General features: G+C 42.0%; 1 protein-coding gene across 6 annotated transcripts in view; it reads left to right on the top strand.

Moving 5' to 3' along the window:
- The window catches only part of DDX10 (DEAD-box helicase 10), a 213,525-nt gene that overhangs the window by 32,842 nt on the left and 157,799 nt on the right, over nt 1-22,884 (top strand). For all 6 annotated transcript variants that reach the window (XR_012672021.1, XM_075140022.1, XM_075140026.1 and 3 more), the window contains exons 11-12: nt 5,250-5,337; nt 11,992-12,080. Coding sequence is in view for 5 of the 6 variants with exons in the window: in XM_075140022.1 (XP_074996123.1) it covers nt 5,250-5,337; nt 11,992-12,080 (177 nt within the window). In the remaining variant the exon portion in view is untranslated. The remainder of the gene's footprint in view (nt 1-5,249; nt 5,338-11,991; nt 12,081-22,884) is intronic.

Raw genomic sequence — 22,884 nt, 5'->3', positions numbered from 1 at the left:
TTGTTGAAGAAGTTCCATCAACCCATGGATAACGTTCCAGGTCTTCTGTTGAAGTCTTCTGGTGTTGTTTGTGTGTATTCACCTAATTATAGATTCTCAAGAATTGATTTAACTTGTGAGTTAGAAGATAATGAGCATTGCTTGTTGCCAACAGAGTTTCACTTTTCAAACTTCTGAAATTCATTCTGAAACCTTTTTGTTTCTAAAACATCACTGTCAATTAATGTGTTTGTTTTGCTGTTCTTGTTAACCTGTTACCTTGCATAGGGATTGCAAGAACCAGTTTTCTGTTACTTTCCTTGGTTTGTATTTTCTGACTTACAAACAGCTTTTAACATTTCTTTATTTCATTTAGACAGAGCTTTTAAAACAGTTCCATAATTTGAAAGGATAGAGGGGAATAACTTTTTTCGTTTCCTGAATACCTGTTCAAAAGGCTAGAGTTTGGGCTGTTTTCTTAATTTTCGATTTGTCGTGGTTTAATCTGGCAGGCAGCCAAATACCACGCAGCCGCTCACTCACTCCCCCCGCCACCCCCAGTGGGACGGGAAGAGAATCGGAAGGGTGAGAGTGAGAAAAACTCATGGGTTGAGATAAAGACAGTTTAATAGAACAGAAGAGGGAAAATAATAATAATAATAATGATAAATAATGATAGAATACACAAAATGAGCGATGCACAATGCAATTGCTCGCCACCCGCGCTGACCGATAACCAAGAAGCAATCGGTACTTCCTGGATCACGCCTACCCTTCATATACTGAGCATGACGTCACATGGTATGGAATACCCCATTGGCCAGCTGGGCTGGCTGTCCTGATTATGTTCCCTCCCATCTTGTGTACCTAGCTCAGTCAGTAGGCACGGGAGCTGTCCTTGGACTAGGAGGGCACTTAGCAACAACTGAAAACATCAGTGTGTTATCAACATTCTCCTCATACTAAATCCAAAACACAGCACTAGGAAGAAATTTAACCCTATCCCAGCCGAAACCAGGACACAATTTTAAATTTGAACCTGTTAGTATACCATACCTTTCTAATCAGCACAAACTGCCAATTTACAGGTAGTGCTTGTAATAATACATCTCTCTTTCATGTTTCAAACAGAGCAAGAGAAAATGCAAAATATGCAATAATAAATATCGTATTGTAGAGCATTCGAATGTGGCAAAAAGCTACTCTGAAAGTATTAAATATTATGTACATATTTATAAGGAGTCTATAATTTCAAAGTTTTAGGTACAAGCTGTAAACTGAAATTATTTTTGATAATACCTTGAGACTACTTCATCGCATCTGATTTTGTTGAGTAACAAGATAAGAGCTGCTTCCTAAAGAGTTATCGTAACAAATTTTGTGTCTGGAAAATTTTACCAAAGGAAGTGCAAGTATGTAGATACCCACAATGTAATATTGCTTTCTTTAATATTATGACAAAAATGTGGTTCTTGAAGAAAACAACCATAACAACAACAAACCACCTTTTTTTCTGACAGTGGAGGATACTTGGATATGTATTCCACATGACAATAATATTAATACTAGGGGATCTATTAAAACTTGCTGCCTCCCAATTACCATCATTACTGTAGGACAATCCACTGGTGTCACTAACCAGCGTGGTTATGCACCTGTACATGATCAGCTGGTGTGAGGCTGGCAACTCTGAGCAGCCTTCCCTAGGTCCCAGCTCTTCCTCCTCTCTCCAGCCTTCCAGGCTGTCCGGTGTAACCATAGGGAGCCACCTTCCAGGCTGAGAGCACAGAGCAAAACCTGCTGCTGCTTGGAAGCTGGGTGGAATACGGAAACTTTTGCTACATCATGGCACTGAAGGTGGTGATTGTTGAGCTTTTTTGTTTAAATTCCACTTTGGAGAGAATGGGGAAGAGAGACTATCTAGTTAAAGCAGTGCTTGTATCATGGTGTTAAAAACAGGGGAAATGAGTGGAAAGCCGAGCATGTATCGACCAGGAAATTTGGAGAGTGCTGTTTGACCAGTCCATAAGACCAAGCAAGCACAGTCAAGTGTGGCCAGTTTTGCAACTGCTAGGCAGAACAACAGTTCCAAAAAGTTATACTGCTCCTTAAATGCAAGGTTTGTACTTGCAGAGTAAGAAAAGGAAGAAACAGCCTAGTGAAAATGACAGACTGTAATAAAATCCCCTTCTAGTTTTTGCATAGTTGGTTCTAGCTCACTGGTTCTTAGCTGTTTAGGCAAGCTTATAAATTACGATAATTCATTTAAGTGTTTAGATTTTAGGTTTGTCTCTCCAAATAGTCACATGTATATAATTATTATAAAAAGTTTTATTTGTTCAGAAAGAAATAACATGCAGACTCATTAAAACCAAAATCCAATTTAACAATGACCAGTTTTCTTATTCTTGGAATCCCAGCATGAGACGAAACGACAGTGGGTGGTTGTCATGGTACAATGTTGGAGAGGAGAGAATCGAGTATTATGACTCCTTTTTTAATATTCAGTGTTGCAAATTTACCCATTCATTAACAAACACATAACCTCAAAATGTGCTTGGGCACCATATTCTTGGTTGACATTGCTTAATTTACACTACAGTATCTTGCCTTGCTTTTAACTGTAAAGCATCTTGTGTTTTGTGTCTTTTTCAAACCCTTTTCTTGCAAGTTTCAACCAAATTACTTAAAAATTTATATGCAGTCAACAAAATGTTACATGTTGTCTAAGATTATTGTCTATTATGCTTGCAGCCCCAAGGATGTATTATCTCCTATAAATAGTGAATCATATTCCTGCAATAATCAATCATTACAGAAAATAATGAGTAATAGCGAGCCCAGGCGAGAATTGGAACTTGGTGTGCATTCTGAGTTTGGCAATGAGTCAATCCTAACTACTCTTTGAGTACACCTCCAAGGCCAGTTTGCATTTACTTAAAGATTTCATATAGACCATATTTCCCTAGCCAGACGCTTTGCTGACATCAGGATACGACATCTGCTGTTTCTTTCCTATTCCTAAAGCCCGCTAATGCTGCTATGAAGGATAATCAAACTGATTAGTCATGTTTTGCTGCTGACTAACCTATGTTGGCCATTATGTGTTTGCTTATTTTCTTTAGGTGCTTACAAATTGTTTTTTCAGTATCAAGAAAAAAGTTAATCGTTCAACTTCTCTTTTTTTGTCCTCTTTGAAGATGACCACTATGGTTACCTGCCTTGTCTCCTAGATTTTTATCTATCTCAGATGAGTTCTCAAGAACAGATACAACTATGACTCAAAGTGCTCTGTCTTTCTCTCTAGATGGTATGGAGCAAATTGCTTTTGACGCAGCTGATTTATCTAAGTACCTGTTATCCCGTGATTTGTGATTCTGGTGTGAGCTTGGACTGTGCTGTAGCTGTCTGATTGCAGCTGCCACTTTGAGTGAAGACAAGGGAAAAAAGACACTGGCTAATTTAAGTGCCTTGAGGTCATCTTTTAATAGCTTTCCCATAACTTAACAGCAATCCCAACATTTCTCTGGTCTTACTACTGTTGTTCATGTTAATTTTTTTTTTTTTTTTGTTATTCATGCTATCCCTTCTTTACTTTTTGTATCTCATTTTGTGCTTGGATTTCTTATTTTAAAGCACTGTATTTGTGCTGGTTTTATACTTGTCTCCAGTTCTACTTTAAGCTTTCTATTTGGGTTTCAGGTCATTGTAAACACATTGATCTCATCTAACTAGCCTTTTCACTCTTCCTCCTGTATTTCCTCTGCAGTGCGGTAGTATACTTTGTGTTTGTACCTTCTAATACAATTCGGTATTAAGCAAGACACTGCTTTTATTTTGCTATTCTACCATTTTTCCTTTGTTAGGATCATAGATATTTTCATCGTCACTTTCTCAGTCTTGTTTTATAGAATAAAATCTAGAAGAGCCTTCTCTCTGTTTACTTTTTCTATCTTTGTTATCTTGTGTGCATTCCATCCTGCATTGCATTTCAAAGACTTGTTGGTCAGTTTGTCCCCCACTGAATTTTTCATGCCTCTTCTTTTCTCTCTTATGTCTATACTTTTGGAGCAAATTATGCACTGGCTTGAAACTGGAACTTGACTTTTTGATCTTTCACTAAAACTGTAGCTAAATGGCTCGTGTGCACTACAGTCTTCCACTGGCTGTATCTGACAGAGATACGAAATTGAAATGGTGAAGGAATAAAGCTTGATATCTTTATAAATTAAAGTATTCCTTGGTAATACCCTCCGACCCCTTGCTTAGTTGCTGCATTCATATTTAGTAAGAATAATAGATGATCATAATGGCTTATGTTACAAAAAATGACTATAAAATGTTTATTAATCAGAGTTATGTTTTCTAGACTGACTTAATGCTATGTGAAAAAGCTTTCTTGACTTCCTTCAGCAAAGGCTATGTTTTTTTGTACAGTATGGGATGATAGGGCACACAGCAGCAAGAACCAGAGTGAGAAGTCTGGTAGTTGTGCATCTCTTTCTGACCCCTTACTTGAGGGGTACCCTGCTACCGTGCTTGGTAGGTTGTATGATACCCTTGGCTGGCACTAGCAGATCAAAGCCAGAAGTAGATAAGAAAAGATCTGGGCAAATAAACCTGGAATAGTGTAGATATCACTGGAATAAGTGTAAAAATCCAGAGTCTGGGAGTGGAGTTGCATAACTTCTTACTAGGTTTAATGGCATTTTCTATAGTACAGTCACTGATCTTTATTCACCTGATCAATATCTTGCAGAGCTCTTAAATCTGTTTAATCTTAATGTCCTTTATTTTTGCTCATCTGGCTGTAAGAAAGAAGTACTTAAATTTCGGTATTCCCAGGGCAATAGATCTTATTTACGCTTTCAAAAATGCTGAGAATTTCCTTATGAAGACTGCTATCTCAGTATAAAGTAGGACTATAATTCATTATGCTTCTTCTATATTTTTTCTCAGCATTTCTATAAATCCAAGAAGTTCTTTACTGCTGATCTTGGCTTCGCTTTGGAAGACGTTTCACCACCTTCATTGAAAACTGTCTCTGGATAAAAAGTCTGAGCTCCCATTTGTCTTTTCTGTGTTATTCGTTTGAGGAGTGTATGCTTCATCCTCAATACGGTTCCATTCTAAGCTTGTTCAGAGTGGTAATAGCTTTATGCATATGAAAGCAATGCAAAAGAGGTGAAGATACTCCTGAGAACCTAATAGGTGCTTATTTTTCCATGTTCTAATAATTAAAGCTAACTTTATTTTTTTTTTTTAATTAGAATTAATCCTGAAAAATTTACAGACATCCAAAAGAGGATGCAAGCTTTCTTAGCTCAAGATCAGGAGTTAAAAGACAAAGCTCAAAGGGTAAGTCATCTGCTACACTATAGTTCTTGAGGATGCTAGTCGAATAGAACTGCTGTTGGAATAACTGACCTGCTTGTATGTGCCCTAGCAGCAGTGTTTGGAACTGCTAAATTGTTCTGATTTTTAAGCTTTAAATCATGGCATCAGTAGAAACAATAATCGTGTACTAGCGGTTGGTAGTAAGTATGCCTGTATAGCCTGTGTGAGTTGATTCTCAACACGGGCTCATGACCCTAATGCCTGGAGACCCAACCTGCTGTTGTGGGTGGGTACATATTTATTTTAAACTCTTGGGTATGAATTTAATTTTTTATTTAGTAGTCACTGCTTCTTATCTGTTTGAGGGTTTTTACTGTTTTGTTTGGGTTTTTCCCAGCTGTTTGAGTCCTGAACCTGGAGAGGAGTAATCCCATACACCAGTACAGGCTGGGACCAAATGGCTGGAAAGCAACTTTGCAGAAAAGGACCTGCGGCAACAGGTTGTCCTAGTGGACAACAGGCTGAACATGAGCCAACAATGTGCCTTTGCAGCAAAGAAGGTCAAGCACATTCTGGGCGGCATTAGGCACAGCGCTGCTGACAGGTCAAGGGAGGTGATCCTTCCCTTCCCCTCTACTCAGCCCTGGTGAGACACATCTGGAGCGCAGAGCTTGATTCTGGGCTTCCAGTACAAGACAGACATGGACATATTGGAGGCAAGACCAATGAAGAACCACAAAGATGATTGAGCACTGGGAGTATCTCCTGTATTCGGAGAGAAGTATAAATTAGATGGGGGCAGAGTCTTCTGACTGGTGCCCAGTGACTGGAGAGGAGGCAATGGGCACAAATTTATAAACAAAAAACTCCATTTAAACTCAAGAAAAAAACTTCTATTGTGAGGGTGGTTGAACACTAGAACACTGCAACTGTGCAGTTTCCATTATTGGATATTAAAAACTGGGTGTGTTCCTGAGCAGCCTGCTCTAGCTGACCTTGCTTTGAGCAGGGATTTGGACTAGCTGATCTCTGGAGATTCCTTTCAGCTTCAACTATTCTGTAAAGCATAAAGCTGTTAAATCAGTACAAATATTTTTTTTTTCATCATGTATCCTTGGCAGCACAATGGAGAACAGGACTGTGTACCCTTCTGACTGAAGTTCTTCCTGAGAGGACTTTTCCTGGGGAACTGATAGAACATTCTAAAATAATCAAAAAAGGTTACTGAAAAGTGGCAGATCTCATTCTTTGGCTTAAAAAGTTAAAAATATGAAACCATGTAGGCTTCACATGCTGACTTTCTTAATCGATTTTTATTGTTGTATCTCCTGAATATATATGACAGTTTGTCCTTTCTCAGTGGTAAAATCCAATGCATTGAATAAAGCATTTTAACTGTCATTTGGATTTAAAAGAGAAGCAAAATAGCTTAGAATAGCTCTTCCAGATAAGATGGAGAAGTGTGTGAATGGGACTATGAATGTGATTTCTTTGCTGTTCTGATTAATGTTGGGAGACTCCATGAACAATATGTGAATTTCATCAAGATTTTAGCAGGTTTGGGGAAGATAGGAAAACTTAAAATAACTAGGTAGGTTCCCGGACTAGAATGAGCTAGTTGTAAAAGATACTTTCCATGGAAGATGGCCTGTGTAACATTTCTGGGCATCACGTTGCCTCTTCTTGCCATGACTAGACACGTTTACTGATCTTTCCCTGGTTTTATAATATCTTTAGGCTGTGAACTTTTTGGGATAGAGCTTACTACTTGTTATCGAAGCGCTGCAATGCGATAGTTTTCTGAGGTTAGTTGGTTTGTTTGTTTTTAAACCGCATGGGTATCATGAGCCTATGAATTCTGTAGTTCTACCAGGTGTCTTCCAAACTATGCAAAATCAGGAGTTCAAACTGAGATGCAGGGAAACAAGATGATTAGAAGAAAAATAAGAAAATCTTTCAGGTCATATTTTTGTTAATACATATAGGTCAAATTTAAAGAGCACTACCAAAGGCCAAATGATCAGAAATTCATAAATGCCAAAGCCTGAGAAATACAAGTTCTACCCAAGGAAAAGATTGCAGAAATTCTGGGTTAGTGTAAATAACTTTTTATTTGTCTGAGCTAGCATGGGGATTTATGACACCTGAAGACATTCTGGTAAACCTGAGTGACAGGATAAAATGAAAAGGAGATCCTGAATGCTTAAAGATAGACTAAGAGTTGTAGCCTTTCTGCTGAACTCAGCTGTAAAATGAGGCAAGTTGCAATATTTAAAACTCTTAAGGTGAGGTTCATCTCACCTAACTTTAGATGTCCTATGTGAGCTAGTCTGCCTGAGCTTTCATTTATAGCTGGTAAGAAAGGAATAGGCACTTCTAGGATGCATCCTGACATAGATACCTTAAAAACCCTTTGGGATGGGTGAATGGTGGTTTCTTTGCACTGCAGAGGTAGCCTGGGTGACGTGACCTAGCTTGGATGCCTGCAGTAAAGACACTTACTGGGTTGGAGGAATATCATTCTTACTTTCCTAAACAAGGAGTCTTAAATCAAAGTGCCTGAGGAAGTCAGTGGGAGCTTTGTGAATAAAATGTCTAAGGCAATGTTCGAGGGACTGCTTTTAAAACTATTTTTGGTGTTTAGGTATCCCAGGTTTTTGTAGTGCACAAAGTGTTACTTGCAGCGTGTGGAATGTCAGTGTAAGCTTCATCCTGACGTTGCGCAGGCCAGATGTACTGGTGACATATTACGAGCATCTGCAACTGCCAGAGGAAGTTGCAGTTACCACCAATTTGTATCAGAAGTGACAGAGCAGCTGGTTGGGGGAGGACAAGAGTAGGAGGAAGCCAGCATCATCTTACTTGGAATGAAAATACTAACAAACCTCTCTGTTTCTGGCTTTGGCTTTTTAAGATCTCTTAAAAGGCAGAGAGAGATTCTGAATGAGGCAAAAGAAAATAATAAAGTTTCAAAATAGCACAAGAATAAAATCAAACACGGCCTGTCTGTCAATGTTACAGATAAAAAATTAATTTTTTTTAATTGCCATTTAATTACCCTTTCAAGCCATTTTTATTGCAATTTTTCATTTATGGGTAGCAGTGCAGTGTCATCTTGCAGATGAACTGTATATACGTTCAGTTTTTGAAAATCTTGACATATGGACAAGTGGTTTATCATAGAAGCGTCCCTCCTTAATAAGATTTGAGTGTTCAGACATACTATGCAAATATGCCCCAGTAGTCTTACATATCAATGTGAATAAAACAATAAAAATAATGCAAATGAAATCCTGACTTTGGATCCTTATCTGGAATGCTGGATTTCTCAAAGGCACAGACCTGTGCTGTCTACCTTGTCTGTTGCAAGCTGCTAAATTCTTGACATTTGTAAGAAATAAATTCCCTACCTGAATGGATCAGATAGCAGTGAAACAGCATAGCTATGCACAGAAGTTCAAGTAGGATGTACTTTACTGTTTTGAGGGCAGGAGGTCTAACCGATTGCGTCCTCTAAGCTTGTTGATTTACTCCAAGATGCTTTTACTTTGTTTTTTTTAAAAAAAAAAGAAAGGAAAAAAGAACAAAGAAAATTCTTGATTACTAATTGCTTCAACAAACTTCATGGTTCATTTGATAGGACATGGTTCCTCTGCTGTTGCTTGGAAAGAGAGGGTGAATCAGATTGGGGCTCCTTTGAAACTTTTGCAGTTCCTCTCATGGACTAAGGCTGCTTTTTGGCATTTCTTGTAATTTTAATATTTAATATGTCAATTCATTCAGTTCCGAAAATCAGTCTTTAGAAAAAATGTCTTTTTCTTGCTAGTTTGAATGTTATTGTGTAGGGGATACTGGGACACTGAAGTGATGTCTGTCTGTCAAATTCTTCTTCGCCCCCAGAGGGACATGCAGGGTGTTACAGCCCGAGATTCCAGGCACGCCCTGTTACTTTGAATTCGATCAAAACAGCACATACATTGAATTGTGTGTGTTTTAATATTTAAAACAATTATCCAAAAATACATCAATAAATCAAAATTTAAATGTAGCTAATTAGTAGAGCATAGTACTTTTTGTCTAATGTATTTCTAGTACTTGTACAGTAGTCTCAGGTGGTTTTGGGGGCCTTTAGCTACTATTGCAATAGAGCTATAACATGTTTCTGATGCCCAACATTAACATTTTCCATAATGGTATAAATTAATTCATCTAATAATATTTTTGTAAAGTTTAGTTATTAAAAAAAACCCTTGAAAGTGATATCAAAACAGCAAAAATGGCAGTGGACAACAGCAATTGATAGAAGAGCAGGAAAAAAGTTTGCACTGACTAAACTTGTTCTCCCTCAGCTGTCCAGTGTGTGTTTACAGAGTGACCAAGTCTTAGGAGAATTGAATAAAAACCAAGCGAGATGACAGTATTTTAGAAGGAGGTTGAAGTGAAGGTATTGAAATCAAATCAAAATCAAAGAAGTCAGTTGGTCTTTCTGTACTTCATTTCTCTTCTTGTAAAGTAGAACAACTCTTCTCTGCTGTATGTAAATTTTCTAGTTTGGGTGTAAGCTCTTGGAGTAGGGAACATCTTTTGCTGGAAGTGTTCACAATGCCTAAAATAATAGAGAATGAGGTCAGCTGCAGACTTTAATCATCATTATATTACTATTGAATGATCTTTGAAGCCTCTTGCCTAAATTAGATGCCCATTTCTTTGAACGTAGAGCAATACCATCCTGCATACAGTCCATGACAAACTTTAAAAATTGTTTTGAGTCTCAGCAGGCTGAACCCTGTTGACAGCTGATGAACGTGAGTTAGAACATGGGGCATTTGTTTGGTCGTTCATCCTTGGTTATTGTAGGGCTTGATACATGTGCAAAAGGTGTGTTCTTTCTTATCTATCATTTGTTAATTTCTAGACCATTGTACGAAAGAAATACTAATGAAGTAAGTAGATGGCTTTATAGGTTATCCAAAAGACAGAATGAGATTTCTAGCCTGTGGCATGTAGTGACTCATGTAGATCTTCAGATCTGCAACTCTCAGATTCACAGAAAAGATACTTCTTGTTTAAACTGCTTTTTTCCGTATGTCACTACAGAGAAAGCAGAGGCTCCGTCATTTATTTTTGTCACTGCTTGCTAGACAGCAAAGATTAATGAGATCTGTCAAATTTGAAGCCTTTTCTTAAAGGTTCTAGTTATCTTCATAAAATGATTAATAATTTAATGTGAGCGAACAAGTGTTTTATTCCACACCTCATTCTTGGTAGCAGCTGAATGGATTGTGCTAGCACCTTCCACTGCTAAAATTAATTGAAAGACATAATCTGGACAGGAAACTTTACCCGAAAACTTAGCATTTGGAAGAATAAGCAAATGAAAATTTACTTCTGTAATGAGGTGTTGGGCAGCTTGCAAAGTGTATCTCTTAGTTCTACATATCTTACAATTAATAGTTTTTATTTCAGTTTGCCAAGGGGAAAAGTATGACTTCATGACATTGCTTAATTTACTGTCTCATCTTTGTTTTCACTTTTTGGAAATGTTTTTCCTCTTATAAGCATTTAAAGAATCCCCATAAGAGATCGATGCTCCTAACTGTTGGGTCTTTTCCTCCTCTATCTCAGGTTAACAAGAAATAGTTTGGTGTTTTTTTTTTTTAAATGCCACATGAATTATTAATACAATAATTTTCTCTGACAGGTGCCTGTACATGGCAGAACAAGGGTGTGATTGTAATATGCTTGAATATAATCCTATGAACTTAATTTGCTATTGTTACTAGTGTTTGCTGGTTTAAGCCTCATAGGAATTTTGGTATGTGTTAGAAATTAGGTTACAAACAACAGAAATCCAAGGATCTTTTCTGATACTTAAAATATTCCGGTATTTATGCTGATGATGATAGGCAGAAATCGACTACGTAAAAGAAACATGAGAAGAATAAGAATTTTTCCCTTGGGGAAGGATGGAGGGAAAATACAGCACAAGATTAAGTTATTCTGTTATGCAGCGCTTCCAGTTTTCTTGGTGAAATTTTCTTGGTGAAAGTCTGGGATTAATTGAAACTTCAGCCTTGGACTGGTCTTAGTAAATATTGTATAGTGAATTTATGTTGGTCAGCTGAGTTGCATTCAGTGACTGTGTGTATGTGATGAGCTGATGGCAAATGCAAGGAAATATGAATTATCCTAGGCCACAGTGAAAGGCAGCTACATTGAGTTGAATCACTTTTAGTGGCTAAGATTAAGTCAGGACACCTCAGATTGATATCAACACAGTCTGTTCTTGCTTCCACATATGTCAGAATAGTGTAACAACATTCAGAAAAGCTGGTAGAAAAAATTGAATCAGTAATGTTTCCTTCTGACTAATTTGCCATATTTTTTTTCTAGCGAAAATAACATGACATACCGTTGGGAAATTCAGCCAATTAATGTGCATTTAATGAAATATTTGAATACTTGAAGTCGCATCACTTCTGTAGTACTGATAAATTTTGGCTGATGGGTATTGACTAAAAGAATTTCAGTCTGAAATCAATATTGGATCGCTTAATAGTGGAGTTCTATTTTGTGTTTGGAGCAACAGTATAATGTTAGTTTAATGGGTTGGTAATTGAATGGTTTCTCTTTTTATTATTTATTTCTCTTTAAATACTTTTATTTTTCTTTCAGTGTTTTGTGTCCTACTTGCGTTCAGTTTACTTAATGAAGAATAAGGAAGTATTTGACGTTTTCAAACTGCCTCTAGCAGAATATGCCCTGTAAGTATAATCGACTTGGAAAGTGAAAACTGTATAGTGAGAAGTTTTGCAGTGTATATGATAGATTTAAATAGCTGTTTTGACTCTGTTAACACACAGAATTGGACAGTCTTGTAGTGTATTTACAGCTTCATATTTATGCTGTGCTTTTGCATATTTTCAAACACATTCTAAATAGAAATTATGTGTAAAAACTATATATCTCTACAGAGAGAAATAACTCCTACAGCAGAAGGTACGTTTGCTATATACAATAGAAGACAAAACTTGTGAAGTAAAAGGATAGAGAGCAATAGGGTTGGGTTTGTTATTTTTTTTTCCAGGTTTGCTCTTCAGCCTCATAGTTAAATGCCAGCCTATAAAGTGAATTATTTAAAAAGAAATTGGACTATCTAAAAATGATATATTGCAGTCTCATTTTGAGAGTGATTGGGACATTGCTTCTTGGACATAAATTACTTTTCAGAAGATTCGGTGTGCTTGGTAAAGATGAAACATTTGCACTGGACTGAATAGCGTCTATTTTACTATGTCTATTTTTGTACATGTATGTGAACCATTCCACATCTTGCATGAGAGGGAAATTAATTTTGACAGGTTGACTTTACAGATGACAACCACCTGAGATTGTTTTAAGACGTGAAGTTTTCAAATAATCTCATGGGACATAGAGTAGTCAGAAGGGAGCAGGAAGGTACTCAAAGATGCATGGTAAATTAATTTTACGTCTGTGGAATTTCATACAGAGAAGACTTAAGTCTTCAAACTTGTCAGCACGTGGCATAATGAACTAAAATGTGACAAATTACTAGACTGTAGAACACCTGGTCTTCCTGTGCTGTGCTGCAATTAACATGATTATGTTTTTAAGGTACATAAGCCTATTATAAAAGATGCTTTCTTACTTTATGGACTGAGAAATTTTTGAAAAGGAGAACTAGCAAAAGCTTGAAAAATTTCACTACATACATTGCCTGCCCCTTCACCTTTGTGATTTGTCAGCATCTTTAAAACTTTATTGTAGGTACTATGCTGAATGTAAGGGGTAGTGGCAGAAGATTAGGACTAAGAGGGATGACCATACAAATTTTAACCAGTGTGTTAAGAAACCAACTGACAAGTGGTGGTAATGCTGAATTTTCAGAATCCCAGTGCCTCTTTCTGGATTTCAGCATGGTGTGCCATCTAGTATCTGATACTGATGTGGACAGATGTCGTGGCTTAACCCCAGACAGCAAAAAATAAATCCCACGCAGCCACTCGATCACCCCCCCACTCTGGTGGGATGGGGGAGAGAATCGGGAGGACACAAGTAGGAAAGCTCCCGGGTTGAGATAGAAACAGTTTAATAATTGAAATAAAACAAAGTAGAACAGTAATAATAACAATGAGAACAACAACAATAACAGAATACACAAAACAGGCAATGCGCAATGCAACTTCTCACTGACCACCGACCGGTGTCACGAATGGGGGGCGAGCCCTCCCCCTTCCCCCCCCCCCCCCCCCCCCCCCCCCGGTTTTTATACTGAGCATGATGTCACATAGAATCATAGAATCATAGAATCATACAGGTTGGAAAAGACCTCTAAGATCATCGTGTCCAACCGTCAACCCAACACCACCATGCCCACTACACCATGTCCCTAAGGGCCTCATCTACACGTCTTTTAAATACTTCCAGGGATGGTGACTCCACCACTTCCCTGGGCAGCCTGTTCCAAGGCCTAACCACTCTTTCAGTAAAGAAATTTTTCCTAATGTCCAATCTAAACCTCCCTTGGCGCAACTTGAAGCCATTTCCTCTTGTCCTATCGCTAGTTACTTGGGAGAAGAGACCAACACCCACCTCGCTACAACCTCCTTTCAGGTAGTATACATGGTATAGAACACCCCATTGGCCAGCTGGGTCCGCCACCCCGGCTGTGCTCCCCCTCCCGGTGCAAGCATCACCCAGCAACAGCCAAAGCATCAATGGGCCATCAACGCTCCTTTCACACTGAACCCAAGACACAGCACCCCCCCAGCTACTGGGAAGAAAGTTAACTCTGTCCCAGCCGGAAACAGGACAATATCCACCCCTTATTCTATACCATCTACATCATGCCCAGGTCTCACATTTTCCCATACATTCCAATTAGTCACCACTACTTTTCCTGCCTTTTGATATATACGCACATAGGGATATCATTGCCTTAGTCCATGGGCCATCCCTCTAAAATGTCCGTTGAGTTCATTTAGTCCATGACTTCGGGTTCCACCTGTCATAACAGTCTTGCAGGGCAGGAGAGATGGTGTGTGGTGTTGGACTCTTGCATGCGGAGGCCAGTTCTGGGCGCTTGTCCGGTTCTATCATCGTTGCACCTTGTTCAGTTTCATCGGAGTTCATCCTACATTAATCTGGGTGATTCTTACTGTAATACTGTTAATATGGCATATGGTAACCATAGAAGTGATGACATACAGTACTATGTAATAACTAACATCATACATTCAGTTCATTGGCTATTTTCACCCAAAATGAGGTGTCCTTGAGGTACACACCGGACTTCCCCATCCTTTCTCATCACCCACCAAGTGCACCCAGGTCCCTGAGCAAAAGCAATCCCACGGATGGGTTTTCCCTTGCCAGAGGCAGGAGTAACCCAGACTGTCTTCCCCAGCATATTTCTCATATGCACGACAGGGACTTTATCCCCCTCTACAGTACGTAAGGGTTTTGATTGGGCAGGGCCAGCTCGATTGGCAGATCCCCTAGTGTTGACTAACCAGGTGGCCTTTGCTAAATGTGTATCCCAATGCTTGAATGTCCCACCACCCATTGCCCTCAGTGTTGTCTTTAACAGCCCGTTGTATCGTTCAATTTTCCCGGAGGCTGGTGCGTGGTAGGGGATGTGATAGACCCACTCAATGCCGTGCTCTTTGGCCCAGGTGTCTATGAGGGTGTTTCGGAAGTGAGTCCCGTTGTCTGACTCAATTCTTTCTGGGGTGCCATGTCACCACAGGACTTGCTTTTCAAGGCCCAGGATGGTGTTCCGGGCGGTGGCATGGGGCACGGGATATGTTTCCAGCTATCTGGTGGTTACTTCCACCATGGTGAGCACATAGCGCTTGCCCTGTCGGGTTTGTGGGAGTGTGATATAATCAATCTGCCAAGCTTCCCCATATTTATACTTCAACCATCGTCCTCCATACCAAAGAGGCTTTACTCGCTTGGCTTGTTTGATTGCAGCGCAGGTTTCACATTCATGGATAACCTGTGCCATAGCGTCCATGGTCAAGTCCACCCCTCGATCACGAGCCCATCTATATGTTGCATCTCTTCCCTGGTGGCCTGAAGTGTCATGGGCCCACCAAGCTATAAATAATTCACCTTTATGTTGCCAGTCCAAATCTACCTAAGCTACTTTGATCTTAGCAGCCTGGTCCACCTGCTGGTTGTTTTGATGTTCTTCACTGGCCCGACTCTTGGGTACGTGAGCATCTACGTGACGTACTTTTACAGTCAGGTTCTCTACCCGGGCAGCAATATCTTGCCACAATGCGGCAGCCCAGATGGGTTTACCTCTGCGCTGCCAGTTGTTCTGCTTCCATTGCTGCAACCACCCCCACAGGGCATTTGCCACCATCCATGAGTCAGTATAGAGATAAAGTACTGGCCATTTTTCTCATTCAGCAATGTCCAAGGCCAACTGGATGGCTTTCACCTCTGCAAACTGGCTCGATTCACCTTCTCCTTCAGCAGTTTCTGCAACTTGGCATATAGGACTCCATACAGCAGCTTTCCACCTCCGATGCTTTCCCACAAGGCGACAGGACCCATCAGTGAACAGGGCATATTGCTTCTCATTTTCTGGTAGTGTCACCTCCTCCTCTGGGGATATTCCAAAATCTTTGCCTTCTGGCCAGTTCGTGATCACCTCCAAGATTCCTGGGCGACTGGGGTTTCCTATTCGGGCCTGTTGTGTGATCAGTGCGACCTACTTACTCCACGTAGCATCGGTTGCATGATGTGTAGAGAGGACCCTCCCTTTGAACATCCAGCCCAGCACCGGCAGTTGGGGTGCCAGGAGGAGCTGTGCTTCAGTACCAACCACTTCCGAAGCAGCTCGAACCCCTTCATATGCAGCCAATATCTCCTTCTCAGTTGGAGTGTAGCGGGCCTCGGATCCTCTGTATCCCCGACTCCAGAACCCTAAGGGTCGACCTCGAGTCTCCCCTGGTGCTTTCTGCCAGAGGCTCCAGGTGGGTCCATTCTCCCCAGCTCCAGTGTAGAGCACATTCTTCACATCTTGTCCTGCCCGGACTGGCCCAAGGGCTACTGCATGAACTATCTCCTGTTTAATTTGCTCAAATGCTTGTCGTTGCTCAGGGCCCCATCTGAAGTCGTTCTTCTTCCTGGTCACTTGATAGAGAGGGCTTACAATCTGACTGTAATTTGGAATATGCATTCTCCAAAAACCCACAACGCCTAAGAAAGCTTGTGTTTCCTTTTTGCTAGTCGGTGGGGACATGGCTGTTATTTTATTGATCACATCCGTTGGGATCTGACGACGTCCATCTTGCCATTTTATTCCTAAAAACTGGATCTCCTGTGCAGGTCCCTTGACCTTACTTCGTTTTATTGCAAAGCCGGCCTTCAGAAGGATTTGAATTATTCTCTCCCCTTTCTCGAAAACTTCCTCTGCTGTGTTGCCCCACACGATGATATCATCAATGTATTGCAGGTGTTCCGGAGCCTCACCCTGTTCCAGTGCGGTGTGGATCAGTCCATGGCAAATGGTAGGGCTGTGTTTCCACCCCTGGGGCAGTCGGTTCCAGGTGTACTGGACGCCCCTCCAAGTGAAAGCAAACTGTGGCCTGCACTCTGCTGCCAAAGGGATGGAGAAGAAGGCATTAGCAATGTCAATTGTGGCGTACCACTTGGCTGCCTTTGACTCCAGTTCGTATTGAAGTTCTAGCATGTCCGGCTTGGCAGCACTCAGTGGCGGCGTGACTTCGTTCAGGCCACGGTAGTCTACTGTTAGCCTCCACTCTCCATTGGACTTTCGCACTGGCCATATGGGACTGTTAAAGGGCGAGTGAGTCTTGCTGATCACTCCTTGGCTCTCCAGTCGATGAATCAGCTCATGGATGGGGATCAGGGAGTCTCGGTTGGTGCGATATTGCCGCCGGTGCACTGTTGTGGTAGCAATTGGTACCTGTTGTTCTTGGACCTTCAACAACCCCACAACAGAAGGGTCCTCTGAGAGACCGGGCAAGGTGGACAGCTGTTTAATTTCCTCCGTCTCCAGGGCAGCTATACCAAAAGCCCACCGGTACCCTTTTGGGTCCTTGAAATACCCTCTCCTGAGGTAGTCTATGCCAAGGATGCACGGAGCCTCTGGGCAAGTCACAATGGGGTGCTTCTGCCACTCCTTCCCGGTTAGGCTCACTTCAGCCTCTAACACAGTTAACTCTTGGGATCCCCCTGTCACTCCAGAAATACAGGTGGGTTTTGCCCCTTTATAGCTTGATGGCATCAGAGTACACTGTGCAGCAGTGTCTACGAGAGCCTTATATTCTTGTGGATCTGATGTGCCAGGCCATCGAATCCACACAGTCCAGTAAGCCCAGTTGTCCCTTTCCTCCACCTGGCTGGAGGCAGGGCCCCTCTAGTCCTGGTCATCATATTCGCTATCCACTTCTTGTAAGTACGAGTCAGAAGTCCCTTTGTTAAGGTCAGTGGAATCAGCCCTTCTACTCTGCCTGGGGAACTCACTGGAGACTGGAGCAGCAGTTTTCCTGGAAGAACCCCCTTTTGTGGTTGTTTTTCCTTGCAACTCATGTACCCGTGCCTGTAGGACTGAGGTAGGTTTTCCATCCCACTTCCTCATGTCCTCTCCGTGGTCACGCAGGTAAAACCACAGGGTGCCCCGGGGTGTGTACCCACGAGGTCTCCTCTCTTGAGCAGAGGGACGCTTGCTCCTAATGGCTGAGACACTGGCCCGTGCAGGTGGAGAATAGGACATATCCTCTTTGAGTTGCTGGACCTCCTGAGACAGTTTCTCCACAGCAGAGACACAGGCCCGTAGGGAGGAAGAGAGACTTTCTTCATATTGCCGGAGTTGGCCAGCCAGTTCATCCACCGTTTGTTCCTCTCTGTCTCTCCAGGTCATTACTGCCAATGAGTTTGCATGTGACGCTGGTGCGCTCCGTACAAACTTCCGCCACATGAGTCGGGTGCATTTGACCTCATCTGGGTCTTTGGATAACTGCTCGTTGTTCAGGTCATCATAAATCACTTCCAGCATGGCTAATTCTCTCAGGTACTGGATACCTCTCTCCATGGTGGTCCACTTGCCTGGGTGGCATATAACATCTTCCTTGAAGGGATACCTTTCCTTCACGCCTGACAGGAGTCGCCTCCAGAGGCTGAGGACTTGTGCCCCTTGCCCAATTGCTTTGTCAATGCCCCCTTCCCTAGAAAGGGATCCCAGCTGCTTGGCTTCCCTACCCTCTAATTCCAGGCTACTGGCCCCGTTACCCCAGCACCGGAGCAGCCAGGTGACAATGTGCTCCCCTGGACGACGAAGTCTTTTCGCATATCTCGCAGCTCACCCAGGGATAGGGATCGGGTGGTCACCATCTCATTTACGGGTTCTGCCTCCCCCTCCTCTTGTTCTCGTGATGGCCCTGGTTCATCTTCATCCCTTACTAGACGAGCTGATTTTCTTGTGCATTTTCTCTTTTGTATAGGGGCGACTGATACCGGCATGGGTTGGTTCTCTGTCGCAGGGGGCGGAGTAGCTGCCGTGCCTGCCCTGGGGGGTGAGGGAGCCGCTGTGCTTGCCCTGGGGGGTGAGGGAGCCGCTGTGCTTGCCGTGGGGGGTGGGGTAGCCGCAGGGCCTGTTGCTCTGTCATCAGCTGCAGAGACGTTTCCTTCCCCTCGGGGGTTCTGAGTGGTGTTAAACAGGGCTCGGTAGGCGTGGGCCAGGCCCCAGCACATCGTAGTGATTTGCGTCTCCCTGGAATGGCCAGGGTGACAGCATACTTCTTCCAAATATTCTACTAATTTTTCAGGGTTCTTCACTTGTTCAGGGGTAAAGTTCCAGAACACTGGGGGTGCCCATCGCCCTAGGCATTTGCCCATGCTATCCCACTCGCCCTGCCACTCATAACTTTCCAGCCTTGTAGCAGATCTCTGGATGACGTTCTTAAATTGCTTACTAACCTTGGATAAAACCACAACAATATTCCCAAGGAGTGCCAATAGATGTATCTTAACTACCCAGGGATGTTCAAGGTACTGGCAAGTTATTTTAACAAAGGAGATGACATCATAGAGGAAGGTAGCGAGGGTGCCATTCTCTATTTCCTCCATAAAAAATCTCTCGGAGGAAAAGGTATAATTGGTAATGGTCTCCATAAGGTGGTACCCGAAATGCAGAAACAGCTTCATTACGAATCCCAAATACCAAATAACCCCCAATGCCAGCGTTTTAGTAACAAATCTCCCAGGCAAAACATCATTAATCACAGCAGAGCACAGCAGACTACAAAACCCAATTCCAATCTTTAACAGGTACAGCAAAAACAGGAGCATGGCGCAGAATAAATTAATATGTTAAGATATAAATTCCTTAATATGTTCTAATTAATCTGTCGTTATCTCAACCCTTCACTGCCCCACGTTGGGCGCCAAAAAGGACTGTCGTGGTTTAACCCCAGACAGCAAAAAATAAACCCCACGCAGCCGCTCGATCAACCCCCCCCCCCGGTGGGATGGGGGAGAGAATCGGGAGGGCACAAGTAGGAAAGCTCCCGGGTTGAGATAGAAACAGTTTAATAACTGAAATAAACCGAAGTAGAACAGTAATAATAACAATGAGAACAACAACAATAACAGAGTACACAAAGCAGGCAATGCACAACGCAACTGCTCACCGACCGCGTGTCACGAACGGGGGGGCGAGCCCCCCCCCACCCCTGGTTTTTATACTGAGCATGATGTCACATGGTATAGAACACGCCATTGGCCAGCTGGGTCCACCACCCCGGCTGTGCTCCCCCCTCCCGGTGCAAGCATCACCCAGCAACAGCCAAAGCATCAATGGGCCATCAACGCTCCTTTCACACCAAACCCAAAACACAGCACACTCCCCAAGCTACTGGGAAGAAAGTTAACTCTGTCCCAGCCGGAACCAGGACAACAGAGGAGTCTACAGTTCTGTTCTCGGGCCTTTGTGCCAGGATTTAGTCCTTCATCAAAGTCAATTCTAATCCCAACTTTGAAAAGTTACTAATAAGTCATTGCTGTATTAAAATGGAAGAAACTAGACAGTTGTTTGGAGAGAGTAGGAGAGGTTTAGTCAAGACTCTGAAATATATGGAAGTGTAATCAAAAAGTCAGAAGATAATAAATCTGTGAGATAATTTGGAGATTCTGCTCTAAATGAACAGTTTGTTGGCACTCTTCTTCCCCACTCTCCAGACTGCTAGTCTACCTAAATACAGCCTGCAGTTCCCTGCTTTCAATTCAGTGCATATCCACTTATACTGTGAATCAGTCACTTAATTTATCTGAAAGGCCCTCGAAGTCTGGTATGTTTGAATTCTGCATTCAGAAGCAACCTTGGTTTACGTTCTGTGCACAAACTCATGGCAGAACCTGGAATGAGAATCCTTTCTTCCCTTTACCTTATGTGTGTATTCTCTGAAAAGTGTTTCAGCCTTTCTGTGGAGATTTACGGCTAGCTTGATAGATGTTACTCCACCAAAAATCCTGCAGAGAAAACAGGCTGCTTAATGCCCCTGTCAGGTTTGCATCTCAGACTGTTGCCCACCATCTCCCTTGCTCTCTTGCCTGGCATGTCTGTGCACTGAGAATCTCTTAAGCTCTGTTGATTGAGTCTGCAGAAAAGCTGTAGTCTTTTTTGTTTTTATATATTATATAAAATTGTTGTATATAGAGAAAACAATATATATAAAAAATAAAAAGTGTGTGTGCGCATTTCTGTACGCATATACACATATGCATTCATCACCTTTAAGCTATGGTACAATAGTATTCTCTCCAGTATCCTCTCATTACAAATTGCTATCAAGAATAATTTGCTGGAGGAAGACTTGCACAGGCCTTGTCTTAACGTAGGCAGCATTTAAGTTTGGTGAAGGAGAACCTCGATGCTTGCATAAAAGAGAAATTTGTCTTTTCGTTGCAAAACACAGCTTTGAAAACGTAAGAAAATGTAAACAAACAACAGGGTGGAAAGGGATAATTAGTTAGACTGGTCTCCTGGATAGGAGACAAGGTAAAAAGGAGGCAAGGATTCAAAATATTTTACTTCTCAGGCACTTTATTTTGTTAAATGCTAACATATATATCAGTCTCCAGGGGCAGATCGTAACAGGCAAGTGTGCTGGATGGACTGGTTAGTCACAGCTCTGAGGGGCTGCCAAGGAAGGTAATTTCTTCTATGATTTTCGTCACGTCTTCCAGGAGGAATGCAGCATATTTTTCTCTGTTTATCCCTGCATTGGTACATAGAGAATAAATAAAGCAGGTTGAAGCCAAGGTATTTGGGAAATGTCTGATACACACAACTTAGTACCCAGCTAGTTTTGCAAGTATTGCTTACAGACCAGTGTTACAAAGCAGTAGGTAGCTGCAGGTGCTGAAATGGGCAATACCAGGATGCATGATCCATCTGTCCACATCTGTCTGTCCTCTCACTGACCAGGGAAAGCACGCACTGCACTGTCACCCCACCCCAGTCCCCCTGGCTGTGGATGTAGGCCTGACCTTACTGCATGGTCAGGGCAGAGGGTTTGGTTCGTTGTCTTGCTCCGGCTGCCCTAAGCAAGTGCGGGGCTACCCAGCACATCCCCCAGGCAGCGCCCGTCACAGGCTTTGCACATCTCATCTTCCCTTTGCTGGTTTTTGGCCCTCCTTCTCGCTGCCCTTGAACTTCCTTTTCTAGATCACAGTCTCCTTCCAACTAAAAAGCTTGCTCCTAATTACTTTCTCCCAGTTGTTTCCAATCTTCATACACATGTAACCAAACTTAGTATTTGTCATGCTGTTACCTAGTTAATCTCAGCCTCGTATGGTGTAACTCATACGGACCTCAATATTCCTTCCAGTAATCTGTGGAGTTTTGGCATTTCTCACGCAACTCCCCCTCAGCCACCTGGAGATCCAGCCATCCCTTTCTGAGCTTTCAGTAACTGCTTCTGTAAGCTTCTGAGCTTTTTGATTCTGCCATACAGATCTCTGAACAAGCTGCAGTCTCCTCTTTCAAAGTCCAGGGTCATCATCCTTGTTTCTTCTAGGATCTTGAACTGCCTTTTCTCATTGTGCAGCCAAGCCTGCTATTGACCTTCACTCACCTTAGAAGTAAATGTACTTGCATATGCATGAGTAGCAGTTCCAGTAGAGTGCCTCTCAGAGTTGGCTAATCCAGTTAACTTGGAGAAATGGTCTTTAATGCACTCTAGAAATCTCTGTTGCTTATGCTTTGCTGTGTTGCCCTTTGAACCACGTGTCAGGGTGGCTCAGGTACCAAGAGCACCAGGGCCTGCAACTGCAACGTGGAGGCTTCTTTTAGTTTTGTAAAGAAGGCTACATCGTCAGTCTTCCAAGTGATTGGATTCCAACCATGACATCCTCTTTGTTCGCCTTCTCTTTGATCCTGACCCATAAACTCTTGATTAGGTTGGCCCTCCTTATTAGTAGAGTACCGTGCATTTGAGCTCCTTAATGTAGAGGGCTAAAGCTGGCTAGTCAAATAAATAACACAGCAAAAGCAATTTCTTTCTTTGT

Source organism: Calonectris borealis, chromosome 1 (genome assembly GCF_964195595.1).
Source record: "Calonectris borealis chromosome 1, bCalBor7.hap1.2, whole genome shotgun sequence".
NCBI lineage: Eukaryota > Metazoa > Chordata > Aves > Procellariiformes > Procellariidae > Calonectris > Calonectris borealis.
This window is presented reverse-complemented; position numbering and strand designations above follow the sequence as displayed.